Source organism: Balaenoptera borealis, assembly GCF_965194805.1.
Source record: "Balaenoptera borealis genome assembly, chromosome: 10".
In the NCBI taxonomy this organism is placed as follows: domain Eukaryota; kingdom Metazoa; phylum Chordata; class Mammalia; order Artiodactyla; family Balaenopteridae; genus Balaenoptera; species Balaenoptera borealis.
Window position 1 is genome coordinate 67,328,725 of NC_138874.1, and position 26,578 is coordinate 67,355,302.

At 48.3% G+C, this 26,578-nt stretch overlaps 2 protein-coding genes across 2 annotated transcripts; both read right to left on the bottom strand.

Annotated features, from left to right (window-relative positions):
- Positions 1-54: 54 nt before the first annotated feature.
- Positions 55-12,905, bottom strand: LRIT2 (leucine rich repeat, Ig-like and transmembrane domains 2). Its single transcript, XM_082406685.1, has 3 exons — positions 9,481-12,905; positions 8,401-9,182; positions 55-6,365 (listed from the first exon to the last, which is right to left on the bottom strand). Exons 1-3 carry the CDS (start codon positions 9,588-9,590, stop codon positions 5,548-5,550), a joined length of 1,710 nt encoding a protein of 569 aa, XP_082262811.1. The 5' UTR covers positions 9,591-12,905; the 3' UTR covers positions 55-5,547.
- A 900-nt stretch (positions 12,906-13,805) lies between these two features.
- LRIT1 (leucine rich repeat, Ig-like and transmembrane domains 1) lies at positions 13,806-25,482 on the bottom strand (the record flags this gene model as incomplete). The annotated part of the gene is made up of 5 exons (XM_082339679.1): positions 13,806-17,280; positions 18,512-18,817; positions 21,378-21,906; positions 23,304-23,388; positions 25,361-25,482. The coding sequence occupies 5 exons, from the start codon at positions 25,480-25,482 to the stop codon at positions 16,307-16,309; spliced, it is 2,016 nt and encodes a 671-aa protein (XP_082195805.1). The 3' UTR covers positions 13,806-16,306.
- Between the last annotated feature and the right edge of the window lie 1,096 nt (positions 25,483-26,578).

Below are 26,578 nucleotides of genomic sequence, written 5' to 3' on the forward strand. Positions count from 1 at the left end.
TCAGTGCTAGCTGACTTGTAGAGACCGATTGTCCTGACAGCCAAGCTCAGCCTGCCGCCTGGCTCCTTTGGTGGATCAATCCCCCGACCCCCAGATCCGACTGTGGGAGGCTGCAAAATTTTGTCCAAATTGCCACGCATACATCTGTAACAGCAACACGTTTGTGGGGCTTGTCTCCCCGAGTGTGGCTTATCAGAGCCTGGATGAGCAGGACAAGCCTCAGCAGGGCTGCTTGGGGAGGGATGGGATCTGGAGCTAAAATTAATTATCTCCCAGCCCAGCCCAGCGAGGGCAGGAATTGGGAGGCCTGGTATAGGCATGAAAGCCCAGGAACCAATGCTGTCTCTGGGACATGAAGGCCCCTGGGTTGGAAGCTCAGGCCAGTATCAAGGCCCAGGGGTGGGGAATGGGGGCTCCAGGACAAGCCTAGGAACTTGAACCAAAGCAGAGGCAATCTTGGAAACTGGGCATGTGAGCAACTCTTGTACTGGGAAGCATGGGAAAAGTGCCTAGTTGCCAGCACAAGCCATATTGAGAAAGAGGAGGAAGATATGGCTAACACCAAGGGACCAGCAAATGTGGTGGCACTGGAGGAGACCCTCTGGACAGTGGGAGTGAGGCCAGGCCAAGTGCCACTGCATTAGGGAACAGTGTGGGCCAAGGGACTGCCTGCCAGTCACACTAGGACAGGCACAATGTTAGACCTCAAGGTAAGGAGCTGGGAGGCAGGGGTAACAGATTGGGTGGGCTCTACCGCTCCTGGGCCCTAAGGATAGATGGACAACCAACCGATGTGACTCCAAGAAGTCTGTAGAACAGTGTGTGCTTTTTTCCTGTGGTTGAGCTCAGACTTTCTAATTACATGAAATAACATCGTGCTCGGGAATTCCCTGGCAGTCCAGTAGTTACGACTCTGTGCTCCCACTGCAGGGGGCACGGGTTCGATCCCTGGTTGGGGAACTAAGATCCCACAGGCTGCGTGGTGTGGCCGAGAAAACAAAAACAAAACAACAAACAAACAAACATTGCTTTTTACAGTCTTACAGCCCTGGGTCTGAATCCTGGTTCTGCCACCTAAGTGTGACTTGGGACAAGACACCAAGCATCCCTGGGGCTCACTTTCCTCATCAGTACAGGATGCAAAAAATCACTGCTATGAGGATGACAAGAGCTAATCTATGCAAAGCACCTGCCACCAGCTTTGTTTCTGCTGATACAAGCTCAGGAGACAGGTGCTACTCTTAGTTGTACACGATGGCATTTGAGGACGGCTGACGGTCCCCATGCTAGAGCATCATACCCTGAGGAAAGGATTTCTTCTGCTCATCCTTACCTCCAGGATGTTTCCACCCTCTGACAGGAGAAGAGAGGAGAGTGGACCAGGAGGCAAGTGGGGGAGAGCGGGGCAGACACCACAACATCTGTGACCTTTGCAGCCCTACAGATTGCGTTTGAGCATCTATGCTCCAAGGGAGTTAGGAACCAATGAGACTGCCCCTCAGAGGACCCATGGGACTCTGTACTGAACAGCTGTCCCCCAGAGTCCAGCTGGCGAAGTTTGGCAAGAGCTGGGCAGGAGCCAGAGTCTCCTGGTTCTCTGACGACCGGACGCTTTTTTTTAAATTAATTTATATTGAAGTATAGTTGATTTACAAAGTCATGTTAGTTTCTGCTGTTCAGCAAAGTGAATCAGTTATACGTATACATATATCCACTCTTTTTTAGATTCTTTTCCCATAGGTCAGTACACAGTATTGAGTAGAGTTCCCTGTGCTATACAGTAGGTTCTTATTAGTTATCTATTTTATATATAGTAGTGTGTACATGTCAATCCCAATCTCCCAGTTTATCCCTCCCCACCATGAGGACTGGAAGCTTTGAGAAGATCCTGGGTCAGCTCACCCAGCATGGATGTTGGCATCTGTTGGCAAGCAGGAATACTTCCCTGACAGTCTTCAAGGGCCCCGAGCATGGGAGGATGGGCAGGAAGAATGGGGAGGATGCCATGTGAGGACTAAGGCTGCTGACTGGCATGTGGACACAGGGAGGACCCCTTAGGAGATTCACAGAAATAACTGGGTGAGGGGGCAGTGCTCAGAAGGTCTTAGTTTATGGGACTTCCCTGGTGGTCCAGTGGTTTAGAATCTGCCTTCCAATGCAGGCGATGTGGGTTCGATCCCTTGTCGGGGAACTAAGATGACACATGCCTCGGGGCAACTAAGCCCGTGAGCCACAACTACTGAGCCGGCGTGCCACAACTAAAACCCAACTCAGCCAAAAATAAAATAAATAATTTTTTTTAAAAATAGAAAGTCTTAGTTTCTAGAATGAAGTGGGTAAGGCTTAAGCAACCATAATTTGATCGATAAAGTAAGTGACCTTATTTTGTAGCAATGGGCTGGTGATATTGGTGACATTATAAAATTGTACAAATGGACCTCTTTGGCTGAGTGAGGGCCAGTCATTTATTTATTAATCAATAATTTACTCAATCATTCTTTCAATAACACAATTTCTGAGTATATCATCTGTGTCAGGCCCTCCTGTAGGTGTTAGGGACACAGGCTCTAACAAGCAAGAAGAAAAGAGAAAAGGACAAAACACCTCTCTCAAGTTGCTAATAACAGATGCCTAGGACTAGCAATGGCTTCATTCTAAAAGCAAGTAGCCCTGCTTACAAATGTCTCCTGTATCAAAGGCACTTACCTTAAAAAGACATGGTCTAAGCTCTGAACATATTCCCAAGAGCATGACAAATGAATCTAAAACTATAGCATATTTGAAACATTATTTATACAGAACAGAACATTAATTAAGCATTAATTAAACAGAATGTGAAGGACATTAGCCTGGATACCCTGTCTTTATATGTATACATACATATATGTATGTATTTCTACATAGACACACATATGTAATCCTAATAAGATCTGCTGTTCCAAATGACCAGTCTGTCTGCTGAGTCACATTCAGAGAAAACAGACATGGACATGGATGCCTTAAATGGTGATACTTATTGAGGGCCTACTATGTGCCAGGCATTGTTCTGAGATCTTCACGTGTAAAAATTCGTACAAGCATCAGGACAACCTTATGCGGTAGGTACTATTATTATCCTCATTTTACAGATGATGAAATTAAGGCTCAGGGAAACAGAGTCACAAAGCCAGTAAGAAGCAAAGCCAAAATTTAAGCCCAGGAAACTGGGCTCCAGAGTCTGTGCTATTACCCCTACCATCATATTGCCTAATCGATCTAACGTGCATCTTTAGGATTTTTTAAGGGGCAGTCTAAGGGTCTTAAAATATCAGATTCTCAGAAATCCTCTCTAGATTATGTTCCCTCTCCCTACATTTCCATGTCACAGACGCAGCTGAACACTGCCCCTGCTCGGGACATGCTCCTGACTCTCCCTGCTACCCACACTCCTCTTCCACAGCCCCTTCCCTCCTCCTGTCCCTCTGCCCACACCCACCACGAAGCTTGCTTTGCCCAAAGTGGAGGCCAAAGCATCCACTCCTGCCTTCAAGGTAGCCCCAGGCCACTTCACGATGGCTGCACCCCCTCAAGACCCATGGACAGCCTTTGATCCTATGAAAGGAGTACGCAGAGGCCAATGGAAGTACGTTCTTACCCTGCTCCGACCACGTTTTCTCAAAATTTATCATGGGAAATCTCTCATAAAAAAATTCTCTTCTACGTTACATATACATGTGTGTTATTTGTACACATACGTATATATAACTATATATATGTACATTTAGTTCAAAAATGCATGTTCTTTGGTGTGACAGTGGAATCGTGGTCGTGTCTTTTTGAAACTTCTTTATCTGTTTGGAGATAGAACTAAAATATTCACAGGTAAGTTTTGTATTTACCATAAATACTCCAGTTTAAAAAACCTGTTGAGAGCAAGGACTAGATGAAGTCAGAGTGGAAAATGTTAAAAAAAAAAAATTATGGAAGCTAACTGAAGAGAAGAACAAGATTTTCTCTACTTTTGGTGTGACTGAAATTTTCCATAAAAAAGCTTCTGGTGCTCAGACAAAAATAAATGAGGAGATCTTGAAGAAGTGAGGGAACAATTGGTCTGAATATGAGAGCTGTCTTCAATTTTTTAAAATTCATCATAAGCAACACTGATTATCAACACAGTCCAGGTATTGGATGAGCCCAGCAGCTACAGCAAGAAAGATCAGTCTCTGCCCCAAAGGGCTTGCAAGCAACAAAAACATTGCATATCCTGTTCCACTCATTATTTCTTTTTCCTAGACATGTAAAGTCAAGGAGGGCTACTTGGAGGACGTGATACTTGAGATGGGTCTGGAAGGATGAGTAGGAATTGGTAAGGAAGGTGGGAAGGAGGGAGAAGATATTTCTGGGGATGTCACAAGGTCAGCTCACACTTGAGTCTTCAGACCGTTTCCCTGTGGCCAGTGGGAGAAGCTGTGAGGACACAGATGTCGGTTTAAATCCTGGGAAAGACCTTCACTAGCAGGGCTGCGTGGAGGGAGAGTGAGCCGTCCCTGAGGTTCAGGGGGACCCCCCCCTACTCCATGTGAGCCCAGTAAGAGGAAATAACCACCTCTCAGGGGTTTAATAGGAGAGCCTGGAACATTAACTGGGGAAGGGAGTGCGGATTATATCCTTATTCATAGAAAAACATTTGTCACACTCAGCACTGCAATACTAGGGACACAGGGCTGAAAAAATAAGCCTTAATCTCACCATCGCATGAAACTAGGTGGGAATCAGGACTGTGTAGCCTCCTCTTTGTAATAAGTATAAGAGCAATTATAATAATTATAGTTGTATGATTTTATATAAATTCTTTTCTTTCCAAATAGGGCTCCTGTGACCCTGCTTTCCATCAATTACTGGACCATGAGCCCCGGGCTGCAGCCAGTCCCCTGTTCCTCACTGCTGACGGCACCAGGCTCTCAGGAGCACCGAGGACTGCTCACAGGGACACAGACACCCACAAATGGAGACTCACATCACCCGCCAGGCTCTCATCACCCCAAAAGGCAGCTTTTTTAGAACATCAAACTTACGTGATCTCAGTTGGGAGTTTGCTGTTAAAAGGAAGAATAATACTTTCTGAAGAACCGGAGACACAAGAGACTTCAAAGCGAACATTTAAAGGAAACAGTGGAACTAGCACCTCTTTTGGGTGGTGCCTCCTGCCTACTAGTTGGGTGACATTGGTCAAGTCAGTAACTTTCTGGGCTTCTGTTTCTTCACCTGTAACAAAGGCTAGAATCCTACCTTTCTGCTGGAGGAGAACACATGTGAAATGTGTTATATGTAAATGTTCCATGTAAACATGTAAATGTTATAGGGTTATATATTTAGAAAATAACATTTATTAATTTCGAGTCACCATGGATAACTGGACAAAGGTCCATTGGCACCAGTTCTGTGAAAATAAGAATTGTGTCTCCTGGATCATTGTGTCAAGTTCAGAGCCTGGAACTGAGTAGCTGCTCAATAAATACTAGTTGACTAAATGGGTCGAGCCAAGTTGAGCTGCCACAGAGAATTAATTTAGGGGCTGGAGGCCCACACCATTCCTCCCGGGCCACTATCTCCCTCTCCATCTCTCTCCTCGTCCCCCTCCCCCTCAGCATCTCTGTGCCCCAGGCCGTCTTCACAGACAGCTGTGTGGTCTCCGTAGGAGACATCCCTGTGCTCTGAGACTGCCAGGGGGCACCTGGGGGCTTTCCTGCGATGAGGACAGCAGCGCAGGCCCCGCTCCCTGCAGCTGCAGGGAGCCTGGACTGCCCAGACATAGGCGCCCACAGGCACCGCGAGCAGCACGGCGCACAGGATCACCGTGGTGTGCAGGAGGCGCTCCCGTCCCTCCAGCCCGCCGTGGTCTCGGCCCGTCACAAAGACCACACACCGGCCCTGGCGGGGGGGCCGGCGCCCCAGGCTAAGGCAGACCTCATATTTTGTGCCAGGGAGGAGATCATCCACCAAGTATGTGCTGATTCCCGGGCCGACATGAACGACCTCCTTCCTGAGGGCTTCATCCGACCCAATGTAGAGGGTGAACCACTTCTCAGGGGTGTCGGCTGCCACAAACCATTCCAGCACGATCCCACGCACTGTCTGCTTAACCACCCGCAGGTCAACGTAGGCATTGCCCTCCGAAGTGGAGAAAAGAGAATGGAGTGTGGGCGGGGCCTGGGCGGGCTGGACGTGAAGGGAGATGACACAGGTGCTCCTGCCAATGGAGTTGGAGGCTACACAGGTGTAACTGCCCCTGTCGACCAGGTGGGCAGCAGGTATGACCAGCTCCGACAGAGCAGCATCTTCTGCAGTAGACGAGGTCAACACTGGGTAGAGAGACAGCAAAACAGCTCAGGTAGACATTTCTCTGATAGACAGTCAGCTGGAGAGTGTCCAGCAATGCCAGTTTTTTGTTAAAAGGTGGTGGCGACCATTTATTAAGTATGTACTAGGTGCCAGGTGTTGCCTCTCAGCAATCCTGTAAGGTAAGCACCCAATTTTTACACATGGGAAGTTGGGGACTAGAGTGATTAAGCAACTTGCCTATAGTGAGAATCGTTCAGGGGTGTCGATTGATCTGGAACCTAGTTCTTCTGTCCATGAAGACCACCCTCTTTTAACTTCACTAGGCCCTCCCACCAAATGACCTTAGTCTCATTGAGCTAACACGTGGTTTCCAGGAGATCTCTACCAACAGTGTGATTGTACAATACTGTGAGCTTCAGGAAGTGCCTTTTTACCTCCCGGATGGAGAGTGGCTCAGAGCCTGGAGCCAAATGCCTGGATTCTATCCATTACTAAATATATGATCTTGGATGAGTTGCTTAGAATGTCTTGGCCTCAATTTCCTCATCAGTAAAATGGGATGATAACAGTATTTACTCCGTAAGTTTGATAGTAAGTGCTCAGTAAGTGTTAGCTGTTATTATTACTGAGAGGATGGATCTAACATGGTGCCAAAGAGAATATGATAACAGAACATCACAAAAGATAACATCTGGATGCATCTCATCATTCTCAAAGAGGCTACGACAACAGATCCTATGTTTCTCCTTCATTGGTATTTAACCTCAAGCCAATAAGACGTAATCAAATGATAGGAAAAAGTCAAAATTTCAGCTAATTAAGTATTTTTGAATCATCCAGAGGTTTGTCACCATATATAACAAATGTCTGGGTGACTGATTGTACTTCTCAAGTTTCACTTAGATATTTCTAGTTGTCTTCTAGATAGCGTCAAGATACTTCTCAAGAGGCCATCCCTGGGTTTGTGATGTACCCCAATGCTGAAGGGTGGCATTAAAGGTGATTTCAGCTGAGGTGTGATAGCAGAGCATGAGCTTCAGGAAATGAGAGGCAGGTTAGAATCCCAGCGGTGGGGCCCACGAAAGTCACTCCCTCTCCCTGCGCCCAGTGTGGCAACTTCAAGCCAATAACGTCTGATCAACACAGCGGTAGGAAGTGTAAAATTCAGTCAATATCTAGGACTTCCCAACCTTGCCTGGTAAGAGTTAGCTGGGGGGTAGGCAATGGCAGAGGGAGGAAACACTTCTTAAAATACATTCTCTCAGGCCCTCCCCTGGACTAACTGAATCAAATGTCCAGGGAGAGGCCTGAAAATTTTATTTGAAACAAGCACCCCAGGTGAGTCTGTTCAGACAAGTTTAAGAAATAAGTAATAGATAATATCTAGAATCAGTTCTAGTCAGAAATTCTATGATTTAAAAATACACAGTACGGTGTTTTACATCTAGAAGGCTTTCAAAGAATATATGTGTTCATATACAATTCTATAATATTTATATCAATGCAATATGTTAAGTCAATTCATATATATTAACATCTTACATCCTATCAAGATCTGTAAGCAACAAATATACAAATATATATATATGCAGCAAATATGTATGTAATATATATATTTATATCTTACTTCCTATAGAGACCTGTATGCAAAAATATATAAATATATATTTTACATATATGTGTGTAACAAATATATACTATATCGATAGATCTGTATGCAACAAATATATAAATATATATTATATGGAGTACATATATTTACATCTTATATCCTATAGAGATCTGTATGCAACCATGTAAAATAATGCCAATAGGGAGTTCCCTGGTGGCCTCGTGGTTAGGATTCCGGGCTTTCACTGAGTCGCATGACCAAATAACGATAATAATAATAAAATAATGCCAATAGTGGAACACTGTCTCGGAATTTTTTCTGTCGTGGTGAGTATAATTCAGGTCTGTCCCAGTCTTACCTGCACCCCTCCTTCATGATTGACCCAGTTTAGAACTTCTCTATTGAGAGCAGGGTTGCTACAGACCTCCCCAACCCCCCAGATACGTGGAGAGGGTGCATGCACTTACCATCAAATTCCCTCCACGTGCTCAGGGGATAAGTCCAGGCAATAGTTGGTGAGGGGCTAGCCTGTACCAAGCATCGCAGGGTCACATTCTGTCCCACCCGGATGCTGACATTGGCGCTGGGGGTTGAGATCTGCGGCTTCATGCAAGCACTGAGCTCTGTTTCGTGAAAAAGCTGCCCTGCCTTGGAGAGAGGACCTCGACACATGAGGTAAGGATTCACCAGGACTACTGGAAGACTGATGGACTTTACAAACTGGACAAGTCCCCTTAGGCGACAGTCACATAACCAGGGGTTGTCGTGCAGCGCCAGCACCATGCTGGAGAGAATCTCGACCCCACAGCCAGGCTGCCGGTGTTTCTGGTAGGCTGGCCAGTTCAAGAAGACACTCTTGGCTACAACTGTAAGCCTATTGGAGGATAGGTCAAGGTAGGTCAGGTTGACCAAGAACTGAAGAGCCAGTTCAGGGAGTGCATCAATCCTGTTGTGTTTGAGGTCCAAGACCCGCAGGAGCGGGGTGGCACGGAACGCTGTCCACGGTACTGAACGGAGTTTGTTCCCCTCCAGCCTCAGCTCTTTCAGTTCTGACAGGTGCTCCAGGGCTCCTAGGTGGATCACAGTGACATTGTTAAAATTGAGCCAAAGGTACTCCAAGGTGCTCATGTTGATGAAAGACCCGCGGGGCAGTTCAAATAAGGGTGAATTTTCAATTCTCACTTGCTTGAACTCTTCAGGAAGTTTCCTTGGGATCTTTCCCAAAGTGATAGACATGCACTGCAGAGTCCTGTACAAAAAACCAGAACAGCTTTGAGATGTACATCAGGAAATTGGGAAGTGGGATCAGGCTTATCCTGGCATTAGACATATGAATTAGAAGGAAAAAAATACGATTCTCTTGAAATACAAGAGTTAGACCCATTTTGGTAAAAGTGCACAGTTTATCAAAGTTCAGCACCAAGTAGAGGGAGTCTCACAGAGATTTTGCTGATTTCCTGCCAAATCTTGGCCTGCTCCCACTTCACATCATCCCCGAAGAAAGCCCATCCCCTACAAGCTTCTAGGATCTTGTTAGCCCAGCGCACCTGCCAAAACTCTCCTCTGAGCAGGTACATCCTGGCAGACAGGATGGCTGAGCTGCATGTGAATCCAGAAAGACCAGAGCTAGCAAGAAATAGTGAGAAACTGAAGCCATATTCTTCTGTAAGAAACTACCTTATGAGTTTTTGAATAAGTATAGTCCAAGCTTCCGAGTGGCAAATCCTATTATTGGTAATCCATAATGATGTAGGTCAGCACAGCAGCAGCAAAGCCCCTGGATGCTCTGAGGTCTGTTATGGCCCAGATCACAAGCTCAGTAAGAACCCAGAAGAGGGAGCTATGTCTCTTCACTAAAGTCAGAAGATTCACCCTTTTTCTGGTTCTTGAGTCCAGAGAGCAAACTATAAGCCAGATGTTCAATTCAGTCCTGATACTGCCTCCCCTCAGTCTCATAAAAAAGGATCTGAGAAACAAGCAGGTAATGCTATCCTGAGCACTATGGTTCAGGAGATTTGGCCAGAATCCATCTAATACTTCATCAATCACAATTGGCTTCTGAAACCTAGAATTTTCAACCAGTCTCTAAAAGTGAATGCAGATAATGGTTAACAAAGTAATTCTGCAACCACTCCTATCAGTGGTAATCTCCCCAGCACCTCGTGTGGTGGATTCATTTTTCTTCTGCGTTAAGACAACTGCACCTGCTGCTTGGATGACCAGAATCAGAGAAGCATCACGGTACAGAGGTTAAACCACAGGATTGTGTTTTCTGATTAAATCAAAGCATGTTTCTTATCCTGGATCACATAATTTATCCTGAATGCTGTGTATTTCACATGTTATAAATCTTCCCTGAACGCTGTGTAGTTCATATGTTAAATTTTTTTAAGTGAGATAATACCTGGTTTTGTATACTTGATCTGCCATTCTTCATTCATTCAACAAATATATATTGGTCATCTGCTCTAAGCCACACCTTTGCTAGGTGCAAGGAAGGCCATGGTGAGCAAGACTGTTATAGATCCGGTCCCATGGGGTCTTCTATCTAGCTTATACTTCCTAGTCTTGAGATCTTTGGAAAGTCAGTTTCCCCTGTGCAAAGTGAGAAAATTAATGAATTCTTTATAGTGTTTCTAGGAAATACTAATATTACGCAAAATAAAGGACCTAACATAGAGTAGGTGCCCAATAAAGTTTAATTCATCTCCCACACCAACAGACTCTGGAAGAGAGTCTGCTTTCCATTACTTGGGGTACTTTCTGATGACTATTGAAATTCCATGGGTTCCCCTAAGATTCATGATATACATTATATCCTATAAAAGACCTCAGGGAAGAAAATCCGCTTAGTAGCTAACCAGTGAGAGGGGAAATGGGTCACCAACTAAGCTGATTACACCCCAGGCTTTCCATCCAAGCCAGATATATTTGCTGGAGTTTCCAGACAGTCTAACTCTACAATCTGGCTAGATCTCTGGACTTCCTCTCAAAGTGAAAATTTAAAAAGCAAGGAGAGTACAATGAGCACAGAGCTGTGGCAGATGTGGAGAGGTGCTGTCTAGACATCCTTCAAGGAATGAGTCAATGCTCAACTCCAAGGAGTGCTTGCACAAGGTCATGCCCTTCCCCAGGCAGCCCCATGCAGAGACTGAGGGTCATGAGGGCACAGGGCCCAAGCCAGTCTGGTCTGATGGGGGCAACTCTGATGGGTGATTCTCATTCCAGAGTTCCTTACCAAGTTGGCCAAAATTTTACCAGGCTTGCTTTGTGGGAAAATGTGATTCAATCCATGGGTATCACAAATGACTAGTGAGTTCTTTTCTCACCCCAAAATAGAAAGGCCTAAAGAGCCCTACATCCCCACAGTTTCTTCTCTGTTCACCCCATCTAGCCTCTTTAAATGAATCCAGCTCAACTAAACCTTCCAGTGGTCTGCCGGAAACTTGAGAAGGACACCCACTGGTATGTCATCTCTGGAATCACCCAGGTCACTTCTGCACTGCTCCTTCTTCTCTCCTGACTCCCTCATCCTCTGGTTTCCTTATTTTGTATATAGGCATAGGGAGTAGCTGTGCTGTCGGTTAAAACAGGAGATGAGAACAATTAAAGTTAGCTTGGCTCGTGTCATTTATCTTAAACAACTAATGGTTAAGTGGTGTCCCTAAACTCAAGAGACTTAACAACAAAGGGAAGGAAGGAAGGAATCTGAGAATATTATAGCCCCATCTCCCTTCTGGAAGGATGCTTTTAGGAGCTTGGCTCTTAGGATTTTTAGTAGAGACAGCGTCTTGGGGGAGGAGTTACTCTGCGTTTGTGAAATAATTAGATAAAAATGGCTTCTGAGCGGCTTGTCTTAGATTTCCTATCTATTCAACTGGAAAACGTCCCCTTCCCCCCATCCCCCAATATGATCGGAACTTTGGGAGAGCTCAGACAGAGAACTAGGCAACCTACCAGGAAGCAGATAGGCTGTCCTTCCTCTTTCTCAAGCTGGTGTTTTTCCTTCACTCCTCCACCTGCTCCAACCATGTCTCAGATGGTCCTCTTGGCTCCCCATGCTCTGTGGCATGCCTGTGATAGACACACGGAGGACTACATCCCCAAGCCCCCTTGAAACAGGTGGGCTATGTGACCAATATTCAGGCTAATGAAATGTTGGACGAAATAATGTTTTAAAAGCCCCTACGTGATTCTCCAGGTTCTCTTTTCCGTTGTTGCAGCAACTGTTGACATTCCAGGTGGTGAAGTCTCCATCAGCCTGGGTCCCTGAGTGAAGAAGACAGCAGAGCCCTCCCCCCATCCTCATTTCCCACTCACTCAAGTAGACTCTGTGAGAGCAGGAATAAGTGTTTCTTTGTTAAGCCACTGAAATCTGAGAATTGTTAGCACAGCATAAGCCTAACCAATCCTGACTGCAATGCCCATACAGTAAAATATGCTCAAGTACTTGTAAATTGATTTTTGTCTTTCCTGGATTATATGATAGTTAAAACAAAAGTTTCTAGCTCTAGTCCTCTAAATGCACTGCTCACTGAGCCCCTTGACTAACAGCCTAGTTTTAATAGCCACATCCACTTTCCAGGATAAAATTTCTGTTGTCTGCCTTTTGGTTCCCTGTAAGTTTACACGTCTACATCAAGTGACGACAGACATACCCTCTGCCTAGGTCAGGAGGAATATAACCATGTTGCAGTCAAAAAAAAAAAAGGGGGCTTCCCTGGTGGCGCAGTGGTTGAGAATCTGCCTGCTAATGCAGGGAACACGGGTTCGAGCCCTGGTCTGGGAGGATCCCACATACCGCGGAGCGGCTGGGCCCGTGAGCCACAATTGCTGAGCCTGCATGTCTGGAGCCTGTGCTCCGCAGCAAGAGAGGCCGCAATGGTGAGAGGCCCGCGCACAGCGATGAAGAGTGGCCCCCACTTGCCACAACTGGTGAAAGCCCTCGCACAGAAACGAAGACCCAACATAGCCATAAATTAAAAATTAATTAATTAATTAATTAATTTTAAAAAAAAACGACACGTTGGAGATGTCATTATTCCAACCAACCTCCAAACAAGGCTTCCAAGGGCCACGTGCTGTGGGATCACCCTAGTGCAGGCTGGTCTTCAGCACTTGAGAGACTAGAAATTCTTTTATTTATTTATTTATTTATTTATTTATTTATTTATTTATTTATTTATTTATGACTGTGTTGGGTCTTCGTTGCTGCCCGCTGGCTTTCTCTAGCTGCAGTGAGTGGGGGCTACTCTTCCTTGTGGTGTGCGTGCTTCTCATTGCAGTGGCTTCTCTTATTGTGGAGCATGGGGTCTAGGTGTGCGGGCTTCAGTAGTTGTGGCATGAGGACTCAGTAGTTGTGGCTCCCGGGCTCTAGAGCACAGGCTCAGTAGTTGTGGTACACGGGCTTAGTTGCTCCGTGGCATGTGGGATCTTCCTGGACCAGGGCTCGAACCCGTGTCCCCTGCACTGGCAGGTGGATTCTTAACCACTGTGCCACCAGGGAAGTCCTAGAAATTCTTTTCCCAGGATTTTAAGAAGACATTAGGTTTCCAGGGACTGACTCATACTAACCAGATTCATATACCAACAGACTAATATATAAATAGGACGTCATTTTATTTTTTACAATGTGAATTTGTTTTTTCCAGTGACTTGAATATTCATGAGCACAATCCAGGATGATTCTTCTCTACAAGAGCAAACCAGGGAAGACAGAATACACAAAGAAAGGCTGACATATGGGTATTTGGAGGCTGACCATTTTGGGGGCTATTCCCTTCAGACCACCAAAGTAGGTCTTCATGAATCATTGGAAAGTTGAAACTTTCTTTCTCTCTCTCTTTCACACACACACACACACACACACACACACACACACACACGATACTGGATAAATACTAACACATTCTTGCTTTCAAGTTCCTGATTTTTCTTCAAACAGGGTTCAATAAAACTGACTGCATGTTAGTTGGGTCAATAATTGTTCAATCTCGATTGGCTTAGCCAATCATTTGGAGAAAACATCTTTATCATTTCAACAAATGGCTGCTTTCATCCACTGCACTTATATTTGTTCTGATTTGGGGAGTGTCTGTTAGTCTCATATACCAAACAATCAGAGTTGAGTCTTAAGTCTCACAAGGCATAGCAGAAATGCCTTTACAAATCTAGATCAGGGGTTGGCAAACTACAGCCTGGGAGCCAAATCCAGCCTGCCACCTGTTTTTGTAAATAACATTTTATTTGAACTCATCCATGCTCATTAACTTACATATTGTCTGGGATTGCTTTCACACTACATCAGCAGAGTTGAGTAGTAGTAATGGAGCCTAAAGTATCTCCTATCTGGCTTTCTTTATAGAAAAACAAAAGTTTGCTGACTTATGATGTAGACAGTGGCTTTGTCATTTTCCAACCAAATAATTTCTCTAACCAATAGCAACAGCCCCCAAGTTAAAGTCAGATGTACCCTACAGGTGATGGGCAGGAAATAGCCATGTATGGAAATCCCACATTCACATGCACTGGTGCTCTCATGGTTCTGATCCCAGGTTTCAGTAGCTCAAAAAAATCCATTTCCATAGTAAAACTGCTGTGGGTCACACTGCAGAGATCAATACTGAACAAAGACCCTCAGCCTGGCCAGAACATTATCAAAGACACGGATCCTCCAAGAAAATCCATCACTGTGCTCTATAAATTATTCAGCTCTTTGGGTTTCAGTTTTCTTGTCTATAAAATCAAATAACCCAGCCTTCAAAACAGGTCATTGTGAAGATCAAAATGAGAGAAAACAAGAAAAAAAGTTGTAAGGTCATCTGTTGTAAGGTCTTTCGTAAATGTGAGAGGAAGTACAGTAACTTTAGACATCACTGCATCACACTGGTTTTTATATTTAGCAAAGAGTCAAGACAATATGGGGTCTCTTAGGTGATACTAGCAAGATAGCTTTTTTGCATCAGTCGCTGTCCTCACATTTCCTCAGTTGTTACCCAAAGGTCTTGGCACCAAACAGCCTGGATGCTGCCTTCATTAGAAGCCACTCCTTCCGACAAGACAGAACATTGGCCCTTCTGCTGGGAACGCTTGTCTTCTCCTATGTGCAGAGATGACATCTCAGAGGTTTCCCAGCTTTAAGCACACTGAACAGGAATCCTCCTTTGAAGTGGCTTACTGAGTGACCCAGAAGGCTCTGAGACACCCTCAGGAACCCAGGTAAGTTTCAGTTAGAATCACAAATGCTGCTACATGGGGACAGAGGTGGGCTGTGTGCCAGACAGCGTTGAGTGTACTGTGCCACCTGCCACGGAGGGTCTCTCAGATCCCTCCAGCCTGACATTCTGAGAGTATATGAGCAGTAGTCTCCTGGGCATCATCTAAACCTCTAGAATTTACTGAAAATCAGATGATTATCTCTAGGCAGAATGGCACCCGGAGAAAAAAAATGTTAGAACCCATGTGTCCACAGTGAGGGTCTCTGTGGAGACCCTCATGTGTATGTATGTGGCTGTACAAATGTGGCAAATGGATAAAGAGATTATGTGTGAGTGCCTACGAGTTAGCATAAATGGAATCAAGATGCAGTATAGGAAAGTAGCAAGGACTATCAACCCTGGAATCAAGTGCATGGTCCAAATTCTAGAGCTGCCACTTCCTAGCTGTGTACTTGTGGGCAACATAGATTAGATCACTGCTCAGCAAAATATGTCCTGCCCTACCATTACCTCCATGGGAGAACTGTCCTTTCCTGCCCTGTTTAAAGTTTAGTTTTGGCCATGAGACTTGCTTTGGCAGGTAGAATATGGGCAGAAATGGCAGTGTTAAGGAGCTTAAGTGGCATCACATGTTTTTGCTCATTTCTCTGATATCATCTGACATCTCCATGAAAGAAGCCTGCCCCAGGTAGCCACTGGCTCTCCATCCTGAGCCCCAAGTAGGACACACAGAGCAGAGCCACCACAGTCAACCCACTGACCTATGGATTGTGTGAAAATAAGTGCTTGTTGCTGTATACCACTGCAATTTTGCCTTTATTTGTTACACAGCAAAAACTGACTGATACAGGCAAGTTACTTACTCACCCTGTTCCTTCTCCAGGTAAGCGGGGAGAAGAGTGGTGCCTGCTGCAAAGTGTTGTCATAAGAATTCAATGAGTTAATGTATATAAAGCACTTAGAACACTTTCTGGCACATAGTAAGTGCTTATATAAGTGTTAGCTGTTGTTGTTGTTGTGTGTGAATGTATGAGTAAGCAGATACCCAAGTAGGTAAGAGTGTGTGAGCATGGACTCAGGTGTCAGAGTGAGCATGTGGGAGGCGAAGAGGAAGAGTGGTCAGGAGCAGGCGTGTAGGCATCTGTGTGCACGGCCCTCAGCAGAAGTACTCGTTGATCCGTCTGCCCACCCTGACGCCCAAGGCCTGAGAGTCCAGGCTGGAGTGGGCAGAGAGGAGCCTGTCGGCTTCACTGAGGCTGTGTTGGGACAGCTCCTCTGAGCCGTCCTCACTGTGGCCCAGTCGCTCCAGGTTGACGTAGGCACCTGTGGCCTCGGCGGAGCCCCTGGTGTGGCACTTGCGCCAGCGGCTCTGGAGAGCACCGCAGCAGACGAGCAGCGTGAGGGGCAGGGCGATGATGGCGGCCACACTGATCACCACCACGTTGATGAGCCACTGAGTGGCTTCAGCATCCACCACCTCGTCAGTGGAGAAGATGACACACTGCTCCTTCCGGGGCACCAGGCCCTGCACGCAAACACACGCCACGTACTTGATCTTGGGCACCAGCCCATGGATGGTGACGCTGGTCTTCCCAGGCTGCACAACCACCCGCCGCATGTCGCGCTGCCCAAAGACCGCGTAGAGGACGCTGAAGGAAGTTGTGTTCCCAGCCTGGGGGGCCTTCCACACCAATGTCACGCTCTGGTAAGTGTCCCCCACCACCTTGAGAGAGCTCACCCTTTGGGCCTCCTGGGGTCCTGCCTGCACATCCAAGTGCTCTCCTGGGGCCCGCATGTGGAAGGGGTGGAGGATCAGTTGCTCCTTCGTGTTGGGCACAGGGGGCCGAGTGGCTGGGACAGCAGGCTCAGGGATGTGGGGGACATGCCTGGCCACCATCTTGTTGTATGCAGCTGCTTTTGCCCCCTCACCTGTCCTTGCCCACAGTACCGCTGGGCCCCCACTGTGTTCCGTGGATGTCTGGGGCTCAGAGACGACCAGGGAGATAAGAGTCTCCGAGGCTCCCAGGAAGTTCTTGGCCTGGCAGATGTAGTCTCCAGAGTCAAGGTGGGACACAGCAGGCAGGCCCAGCAGAGTCCAGCTCGTGCCGTCACTGGAGACTTCCTGGTGCACTGCGGGGAAGAGGCATGTGTGGGAGAATGAACGGGCCCATTTGCCCCAAGCTTCCTTCCAGGGCCGAGTTCACAGCCCCTGGACTGTGTACATTCTGCCAAGCACCCTGCTATCCCGAGAACAGACTGGGCGTCACTGAACTTTTCTTAGATTAGCCATGGGGATAGATATCACCTGGGCTCAAATTTGGGGAGACACAGGCTGAGGCAGAGTCTAAGAATGACCAGCCTTCTAAATCTGAGATGCTCCAACTGTGTCTTTCAAGGGCCTGAGTTCTGCAGAGCTGACCCCTCAGGGGTGGCAGGCTGATGCTTTGGGAGTATGGTGGGTTGGGTGAACCTGAGGCGGAGGCCCAGCTGGAAGTGCTCTGCACACCCCTGCCTGGCCCCACTGCCACTTCAATCACAGCATCTCCAACTTTCTGTATTACATTAGTGGAGCTCCTTACACAATTTTGTTTGTACACTGATTTCAAGCCCACAGTCCTAGAGCAACGCTTGCCAATGTATTTGGGGGAAACACAGAAACTGGGAGGGATGGGAGGTGTTCTGGTCAGGTGCCAAGAAATTATTCCTCCTTCACCCTCTTTCTGCGTGTAGGTGGGCTGTGACTCCTGCAAACCGCGCCCCCCTCCCCGCAAGTGCCAGGGATGGACCACCTCTGTCTACACAGCAAAAAGGGCACAGGCAGTTCCTCCTTGTACGAGCTGTGTGATGCAGACCAAACATTTAGCCTCAGTTTACTTACATCCCAAATAGAAGGATAATCAGTTTGTTCTTTAAAGTTCAGTGACACCTTGCACGTAATACATTTAACACATGAAGCGCTCAATAGATGGTAACTCCCAGCATTAATTACTCCTAGTGATGCTGGCTTCATATTTACAACTTGGAACCTTACTATCAATATTAAATACACTAAGAGAGCATCTTCTACCAAAAAGCCAGTGTTTTGCTCCTCTCAGGCTGGGCCCCAAGTCTCTGATAGAGTGGCTGGTGGAATATGACAGGACAGGTTGCGATCCATTGTTATTACTGAAGCCACTGTCCCCATGCCCAGCCTCTGGGAGGAGTCACCCAAATCCACTCAGATAGGATGGGAGTAAAGAGCCTTGCTTAGCTTACCTCCCTCTCCCTGGCACACCTGAAGCCCCATTCCCCCCCCATGTGGGATGATGACCCACCCGCCCCAGTCTGGATCTCAGCACAGCCGTCCCCGGAGCTCACACACCTGTGCCGTTGAGTGGGTGCCCGTTGGCCCTACTCCAGCTCATTTCTGGCCCAGGGACCCCGGAGGCCCCACAGCGTAGCAATACTGCACTGCCCAAGGGGGAGCTGATGCTGGCCGCCCCCGGACGGAGCTCCGGACTCTGGCACTTCCTCAGTTCCAGCTGGCTGAAGGCCACTCCGGCCAGGCTGCGGGGGCTGGCACACCTCAGCCTGGCCTCTATGAAGGCCAGGTTTGGGGCCCAGCCTTCCAGGAGACGGACCAGGTCATAGAGTCGGCAGTCACACACCCAGGGGTTGTCCTGCAGCCCTGCAGGGGTGAAAGGCAGGGCAGGAGGTGAGCCCTAGATATTCAGATCCCCAGGCCCAGCCCCCCTTCTCCCTCAGGGAGGACAAGGCACGTTGTGAGCTCAGGGTCAGCAGAACTGGCCTCCAGACCCAGCTCCTTGCTTCGCTACAACCTTAAGCCTGGTTCCTCATCTAGAGTGACAGCATCACTCCCCTTTCTGGGTGGCTATAAGTATAAATAAAGATAAGTGATATTAAGCACTGGGTAAGCCATACAGCATGCCGACAAAATTGGCAGTTACTGCTGCCACTCTTGGACTGATCCTCTCAGGCTACTGGCCAGGCAGTGGGTATTTCTGCAATAACTGCAATATGTCAGAATCCATCCATTTCTAGAAATGCTTCATGACCCCGACCCACCCTCCTTTTTTTTTTTTTGGCCTCGCCTTGCAGCTTGCAGGATCTTAGTTCCCTGACCAGGGATCGAACCCAGGCCCCCTGCAGTGGAAGCCTGGAGTCCTAACCACTGGACCTCCAGGGAATTCCTGACCCCTGCCCTCCCAGTATAAGTGGCACTTTCAGCATCACCCCAGCAAAGAGTGTGGCTGTTCTGAGCCATGGTCCCTTTGACACAGGCTCAAAAAGACAAGAGTGAGGATGACAGGGAATCAAATCTTATGTTATATTCCCAGCCCTCTTTACTTTAAAATTGAACACTTTTATAGAGTGAAAGCAGGTCACTGCACCTACCCTGTCAAAGAAAGTTCAACATATAGAGAGGTATTGTGGGTCCTCAATTCTAAGACACAGTTCCTTTTCATATGTTTGCATTTCTAAATACAAAATGAATGCACTTAATGTGATGTCCTTTCTATCCTCCACAGATTGTTATTAAATTTGATAGCATCTAATCAATAGCATATTTTATATTTACATACATGTATTTGATATATTTGGAAACGGAAATGTCAAGGGTTGGGGAAGGTGGATTCAGACCTGCTTGTATATCCATGACTCTCGGGTCTTTTAGAGCACTAGCTGGGAAGGCGCCAGCTCCTCTCCTACTCCCCACCCCCATCCAGGTGACTGCTACCTTGTGTCACTGGTTAAATGCGTTTCATGATGCATCTGCACCCCAAGAGTCATCACTGCCCAGCTCTGGTGGTGAGCTATCTGACTTCACACAGAATCCCCAAAGAAATAATGCAAATGGCAAAGTTAAAGGACGATGAAACTTTCACCAGTCAGACTGGCAAAAGTTAAACATTCTGACCACTTTAATTGTTAGCTTACTGAGGGAATAGATGTTCATCCTTCTTGTTCACTGCTGTATCCGCAGCACCTAGAATGGAGCCCACACATTGGCTGGCATTCAGATAAGCTTGCAGAGTGGACACAAGCACGGATGGTCGTGCACACTACTGGTGGGGGGTAAGAACTGGCACTTTAGAGACTATGATTAATATGAAAACATCCAACATGCACATTCCATGACCCAGCAATTCCACTTCTCAGTTCCTACTCTAGAGAAACATTTGTCTCGGTGCACGAGGATGCATTGTCAAGAATGTTCTCTGTGGCATCACAGGTGTTAACAAAATAATGGAAACAATTTAAAGGCCCATAAAAGGAGGAATGGCTAAATAAACTCTAGTATAACTGTATGATGGAATATTATGCCAGAGTTTTAAAAAATGAAGTCGATCCTTTTGTAGTAACTTACAAAGATCTCCAAGACATATTGTGGGGCAAAAAAAGTGCTAGTTGATACATATGATATGATGAAATTTTGTGCAAAACACACAGCTAAAATTTCTATGTGCGTGTATGTTTGCTAAAATTTCTATGTGCATGTATGTTTGTATATGCATGTGTATGTAAATGTAAACGATAGGGAACATGCAAATAAACATAACAGTGGCTACCTTTTAGGAGGGGGAGAAGGAATTATAATCAGAAGAGGACATAAAATATAAATATATATATAGGACATTCAAAGTTGATTTTCAAATAAACAATGCCTTTCCATGTAAGTACTACCCTATACAATGTCCTTTATCAGGTGAGAAAGTCTGCAGGGTGGACGGAGCTGGAATGGGCTTTGCTGTTCCCTGCCCCACATCCAGGAAGTGAGGGATCTAAATATTCCCTCCTTGAGAGACTCTCCCAAGCCTCAGGGCAGGAACTGCCCCAAACTGCTCTAAGATTGCTCCAGCCCCCAGGGCTGGACCTCACATGAGCCAAGGCATGCTCCAGGGACACCTGCCAGGAGGCCTCTCTTCTGACACTGCCCACCCACTCCCCATCACCCACTTTCTGCCAGGGCCTCACCATGATTCCCAACCCCTCATGGGACAGGGAAAAGGGGCAGAGCTGAGGTCTGAACTGCAGCAGTCTGGCTGGGCGCTTGAGCTCCTAAACCTACCTACCAATGTGTGCCTCTCATTCAATCTTTACTCAAATCCAGAAGGCAAGTGTGATTTTCCAGGTAAAGAACTGAGACTCAGAGAGGCTTTAATAAACTTGCCTAAGACCCCCAAGTCTCACTAAAGTGGTTCCAAGTGAAGGATGCCATCTCTTACCTAGGACCAGCTTGGCGTGGTGGCCGGGAAGGAAGGGTCCCGTCTGCAGGCGAGTCCAAGTGGCGAGCAACTCCTCGGGCAGCCTCAGCAGCTGGTTGCTGGAGAGGTCAAGGAAGGTGAGGTTCCCCAAGAAGCGCGCGGCCTCCGGGGGTACAGCCGAGAGGCGGTTGGCCTGCAGGTCCAGAAGCCGCAGCTTGGGGGCGTCCCTGAGCGCCGCCCAGGGGAAGGTGGCCAGGCGGTTCCCGGGCATGCGCAGCTCGCGCAGGCGGCGCAGGCCCCTCAGCATCAGAGCGTTGAGCTCGCAGAGCGCGTTGTAGGGCAGCCACAGCTGCTCCAGGCGGCCCAGCGGCTTGAAGGCCTCCCCGGGCACCCTGCGAATGGCCGTCCGCTCCAGGCGCAGGCTGGAGGTGTCCAGAGGGACAGATGCTGGGGGCAGGGTCATGTCAGGGTCGTTGCACACCACTGTCCTGCTTACAGAAATGGGAGTATTTGAGCAAAGGTCCTGTGGGGTCGGAGATTCCCCCTTAATTTACCTCCTTTCAAGAGACCCCCTGGTGCGCACGGCCTCATAGGACACCAAACCCAGACTGCGGTGTGCCCTGGAGGTGGGCTAGTAACAAGATTCCTTCTGTTTTCTCTTTGGGAGCTTCTTGCTTGCAGAGCCTCTCACAAGTGTCCCAGGAGGGCCGTTTGGTCTCGGTCACTGGCCTGAAGGACCTCAATCTTGAACTACTATGTCCCCTTACAGCCTACACCACCTGCAGTGCACTAAGAATGAATAGTATTTATAAATCCTGAGGTCATTTTGTGTACTGCAGCATTGCATCTATGAGTTAAAAGGGTTCCTTTGTTAAATTATAGCTCAGTTTTTGTGACTGCTTTGGCTTTTCTTCATTTAAAAAAATATATATATAGCAACGGCATCAGAACTGGAAGCCACACACGGGATGCCTCGAGCCTCTCCTGACACTGAGGGACCATGAGATGATCAAGGTGTTTAAAAACTGGAATTTTGCAGCCCCACAGCTGGATTCACCTCTGGGCTCTTTGCTTGCTGGCTGTGTATCCTTGAGTCTATTATGTAACCTCTATTTTCTTCAGTTTCCCCAGAATAGTAGACTCCACCTCACAGGGTGGTTTGGGGGTTTAAATGAGTTCATGTGTGTACCAGCTCTGCATACCTGTCACCTGTAGGAGCCCAATTGCTCTTGACCACTGTTGTAAGTTTCTGCATCCCAGCACTGCAAGTATATCAGGTCAGTCCTACCAGCTCCTTCCAATGCTCCTTCTGCCCAAACAGTGACTTCTTAAACCTCATTCTATTAAGTTTGACACTAAAGCAGATAGAGAGATAACAGGAGGCAGTGCCCGCCCTCGAGGAACCGACAATGCAGGACTGTATTAAATGCTATCACTGAGAGTAGCACACACACATACGGTAAAAAGGGAAAGATTCTCAAGAGAACAAAACTTTGAGTCTGGGCGTGAGGGACCCAGCCCTTGTGCAGCCCCAGTTTCATCTGGAGGATGTTTCTCCTTGCACTGAAGGAGGTGGGGTGGGAGTGAGGTGGGGATATTGTTTAGCTTTGCTAAGAGAGGTTGTTCTCTTGTAAGGTCATAACGCATTGCTCATATCATTCTTCCTGGCACCATACACACACACACACACACACACACACACACACACACACGCTCCACCAGCATCCCTCAGCTTAACTTGCATGCAGTACTCAAAGTCAGCTGGGCTTGGCTTGTTTTTGTCAATGGTGCCCACAAAAGGCCCAGTTACTTCCGCCCACTCGTATTCATTCTTTAGATATACATGGAACCCCTACTGAGTGACAGAAGAATATCAGACTCACAGCCCCTGTCCCCATACAGCTTATAATCCAGCAAAGGAAGAAAAAGCATTGGAGGCAACGATACCTTCAGTGATAATGGAAGCTTGGGTGTTGCAGGGAGGAAGGTCTGGATGTAGGTGGGAGGAAGGGAGCTGATGGGAAAACATGTGCTGGAAGGGGGAGAAAAAGGTCAATGGAGGGATCAAAGAAACCGATAAGAGCCAGCACAGGCCAACCGCACAGCTCCTGGTGGGGCAAACCAGGCATGAAGGACAAGGGGACACATCTCTCCAGGTGCCCAGACTCACCCCCCCGACCCAGGAAACCCCAGGACCCACAAGTACACACACTCTGTTCATGATAGGGGAGCGTGGAGCACAGGCAGGTCCATCAGGTGCTCAGATGTAAGGGCTGGGCCCTCCGAGAGACCCTGGTTAAAGATGGGGTGAGGAAGGTGTCTGAGACACAAAAGGAGACTCGGTCTGACTGCACAACCTGTGCCCTTGGCCACTGGGGATCTCAGGTTTCCCAACAGCCTTTCATGGCCTCATTCCCCTCATTCCTCACACTCCATGCAGGTGGGCCGGTGCCTATCAGCTGTGGGACTTCTGGGCAGGTAGAACTGATGGTGAGAGCTCTGGCTTCAGAGGAGGCGTAACCACTAGCTGATGTTAGGGGCCCTGGAAACTGCCCTTGGAATTTCATTTTCCATCCTAAAGTCAACCTGCTCTCAGAAGCCCTCCCTGGTCCCTGCCCACGGCAGCATCACCAGGTAAGAAGAGTTCTTGAAATGGAACTGAAGTTCTGGGTTCCAGGACCAGCTCTGCCACGGATGCTGTGTGACTTTGAGCCCTGTGCTCTCTGTAGGTTGTAAGGGAGGCTCTTTGTCACCCTGGTTCACACTGTCCTCGGCCATGGGCTATTCCTGGCCTATTCAGGGCTTAGCCCTGGCTTCCCTTGGGGAGAAGATCCTTACCTCTGATGACCCATATGAGTTGGAGAAGCACAGATTTGGGCCAAAAATGGAGCTCTTCCTGTTCTTCAGACCACATGGGGGATCCTTTCTTGGGGGTGCCTCACCTTTCTCTACCTCCCCTCACACCCAATCAGCCTGACACCCATCGCTAAGATCATTGAAAGAGTCGCACTGATAACATTGCTGTCCTGATCAGAAGCCATCAGTGGCTCCCCAACAGCCATCTAAGACAAGGGAGAAAGGGAGGATGAAACTCCAGAAGGTTGGAAAGATGGTAGGAAAGACCCTAAACCAGGGACTGAAATCTTTGAGTAAGTTGGGAAATGCAGTGGTCATTAACGGATGCGCTGAAGAGGTCAGAGAAAAGAGAGTTTAAAGACTGCCAAAGAGAGATAGGGAATGAGCCATGGGGGAAGAGCAAGGGTCCACAAACCACGGGAGCCTTGGGAACGTCCCAGGGAGAGGAGGAGGAGAGGATGGAGGTGCTCTCAGGGCTCAGATGGGGGATAAGGAAAGTCAAAGAAGAGGCTGAGGATGGAGGGGCCCTTGCTTGCAATGGAGTGGGCACTCCTAGCCTTTCTGAGAGCCCATCGAAAGGGGTCAAGGCTGAGGCTCCTGGGGGCTGGGCCAGAGGAGACCCAAAGTGGTAAGAGCATGAGGAATCGGGTGGTCCCATCATGGGTGGGGCGGTAAGAAATACCTGGGATATGATTGGGTACCCCCAGGAGGTGTGGCAAGAGAATGGAAGAGTCCTGGGAAAGAAGGGGCTGGGGAGATAGAGGATGGTAGGGGGCAGGAGGGAAGGAGAGGAAAAGAAAGAGGTAAGGGGGAGACTTCCTGTGCCCTTAAAGAGGGTTCCACTCACAGGATCCTGGAAGAAGACTCAGGAAGGATTTCTGGAGCTGGCACACCTGTGCCCCACCCCTGCCCCATGTATAAAGGTACCTGGTACTTCCACTCCACCCCCGAGGCAGAGCCACACCCTGCTGACTGGAAGAAAATGCAGCCCAGACAAGCCCCACAAGACCCATGGGTCTTGAGGGCCAGGGAGATGGAGGTTTCACCCCGCCACGGTCCTAGGGCCATGCATCCAACCCCTCCCAGCCCAGCCTAGCTGGTGGAGCCTTGGAGGCTGGGCAACCCACCCCGCACACCTGGTGCCATACCTGGCTTTGCTGCCATTGCCCAGGACGTGGAGGCTGCAGCTGCACTGAGAAGGGCAGGCGCCCCGGGCCTGCGGGGGCCCTCCGAGGGCCAGGAGCCAGAGAATGCCCGCCGCCACCCTCATGGCTCCTGGCTCCTCTGTAGCCCGGGCAGGGGCCTGTCCCTGACTGCTCTGTCCTGCCGGCCCAGCAAACCCAGCAGCTGCCCACCGGCTCATCGGCTGCCCACACCCCCAGCTGAAGCCATCGGATAATCACGGACAGGCTGGGGATTAGGGAGGGGAGCCCTGGCCACAGCACTCAGCGGCTTATTGCTTCCTGGAATCACCCAGTCCTGCAGATGGGGGTGGGGGATCCCCTTCCAGAGCCACAGCCTCAGGCCCAGAGCACGCAGGGCACGGCAGGAAGTGGGCAGCCACCCAGGAGCAAGCGGCTGCTGGACTGCCCTACGCCGGCCAGGCTGCGGCTGCACAGACCCCACAGGGTGCCTGGGCTCAAAAGAGATGAAGACAGAACGCTGGCCTCCAATAAGGGCCACTGGAAATTCTCTCCAGGGATGCTGTCTTATAGTGAAAAGGCGTTGAGATGAAGGCGGTGGAGGCATCAGAAGGAGCCCAAGCGCTGGGCCAGGCCAGCTGGGTTCAAATCCCAGCTCTTCCATTGGCAGGCTGTGACGTCGGATAAGTCACACGGTCTCTCGTGGCCTCTGTGTCCTCATCTGCCAAAGGGAAGTAATGTTACTCTACTCAGGGTGTTTATGAAAATTAAGCAACCCAAGTTTCTCAGACCTTGACAGCCTGTGGGAACAGAAGCTTTCTTGGGAGTAGTAAGTACCCAGTTCCACGGGCACTTCCAAGTACCTGCTCACAGAGGAGCTGGGAAGATTCAGCTATTTGGGGTCAACCGCAGAGGTGTCTCCCATGGACTCAGGAAGGCTCCCAGCCCGCCGGGCAAACAGCTGCCTCCTGGGGTACCCTGTGGCACCAAGTCCCAGATCACTGCCATCTGAGCCTTCAGGGCATTACCACCAATGCCAAAGGCATGAGGGGTCTTGGCCTGAGGGCAGAGCGTGCCCCTCCCCTCAAGTTATCTCACCCCAAGGAGGGTCTCAGAGCAGGATCTCCCAGAGCTTTTTTTTTTTTTTAATTTATTTATTTATTTTTATTTATTTTTGGCTGTGTTAGGTCTTTGTTTCTGTGCGAGGGCTTTCTCTAGTTGCGG

Excerpts from the sequence above, each read along its gene's own strand:
- LRIT2 (XM_082406685.1), bottom strand. The coding sequence starts at position 9,590 with ATGGCTTCAGTTTCTCACTATTTCTTGCTAGCTCTGGTCTTTCTGGAT. Across the intron at positions 9,183-9,480 it reads TCAGAGGAGAGTTTTGGCAG|GACTCTGCAGTGCATGTCTA; the intron begins GTGCGCTGGGCT and ends TTTTTTGTACAG. Across the intron at positions 6,366-8,400 it reads CACGTGGAGGGAATTTGATG|CTGTTTTGCTGTCTCTCTAC; the intron begins GTAAGTGCATGC and ends TGTCTACCTGAG.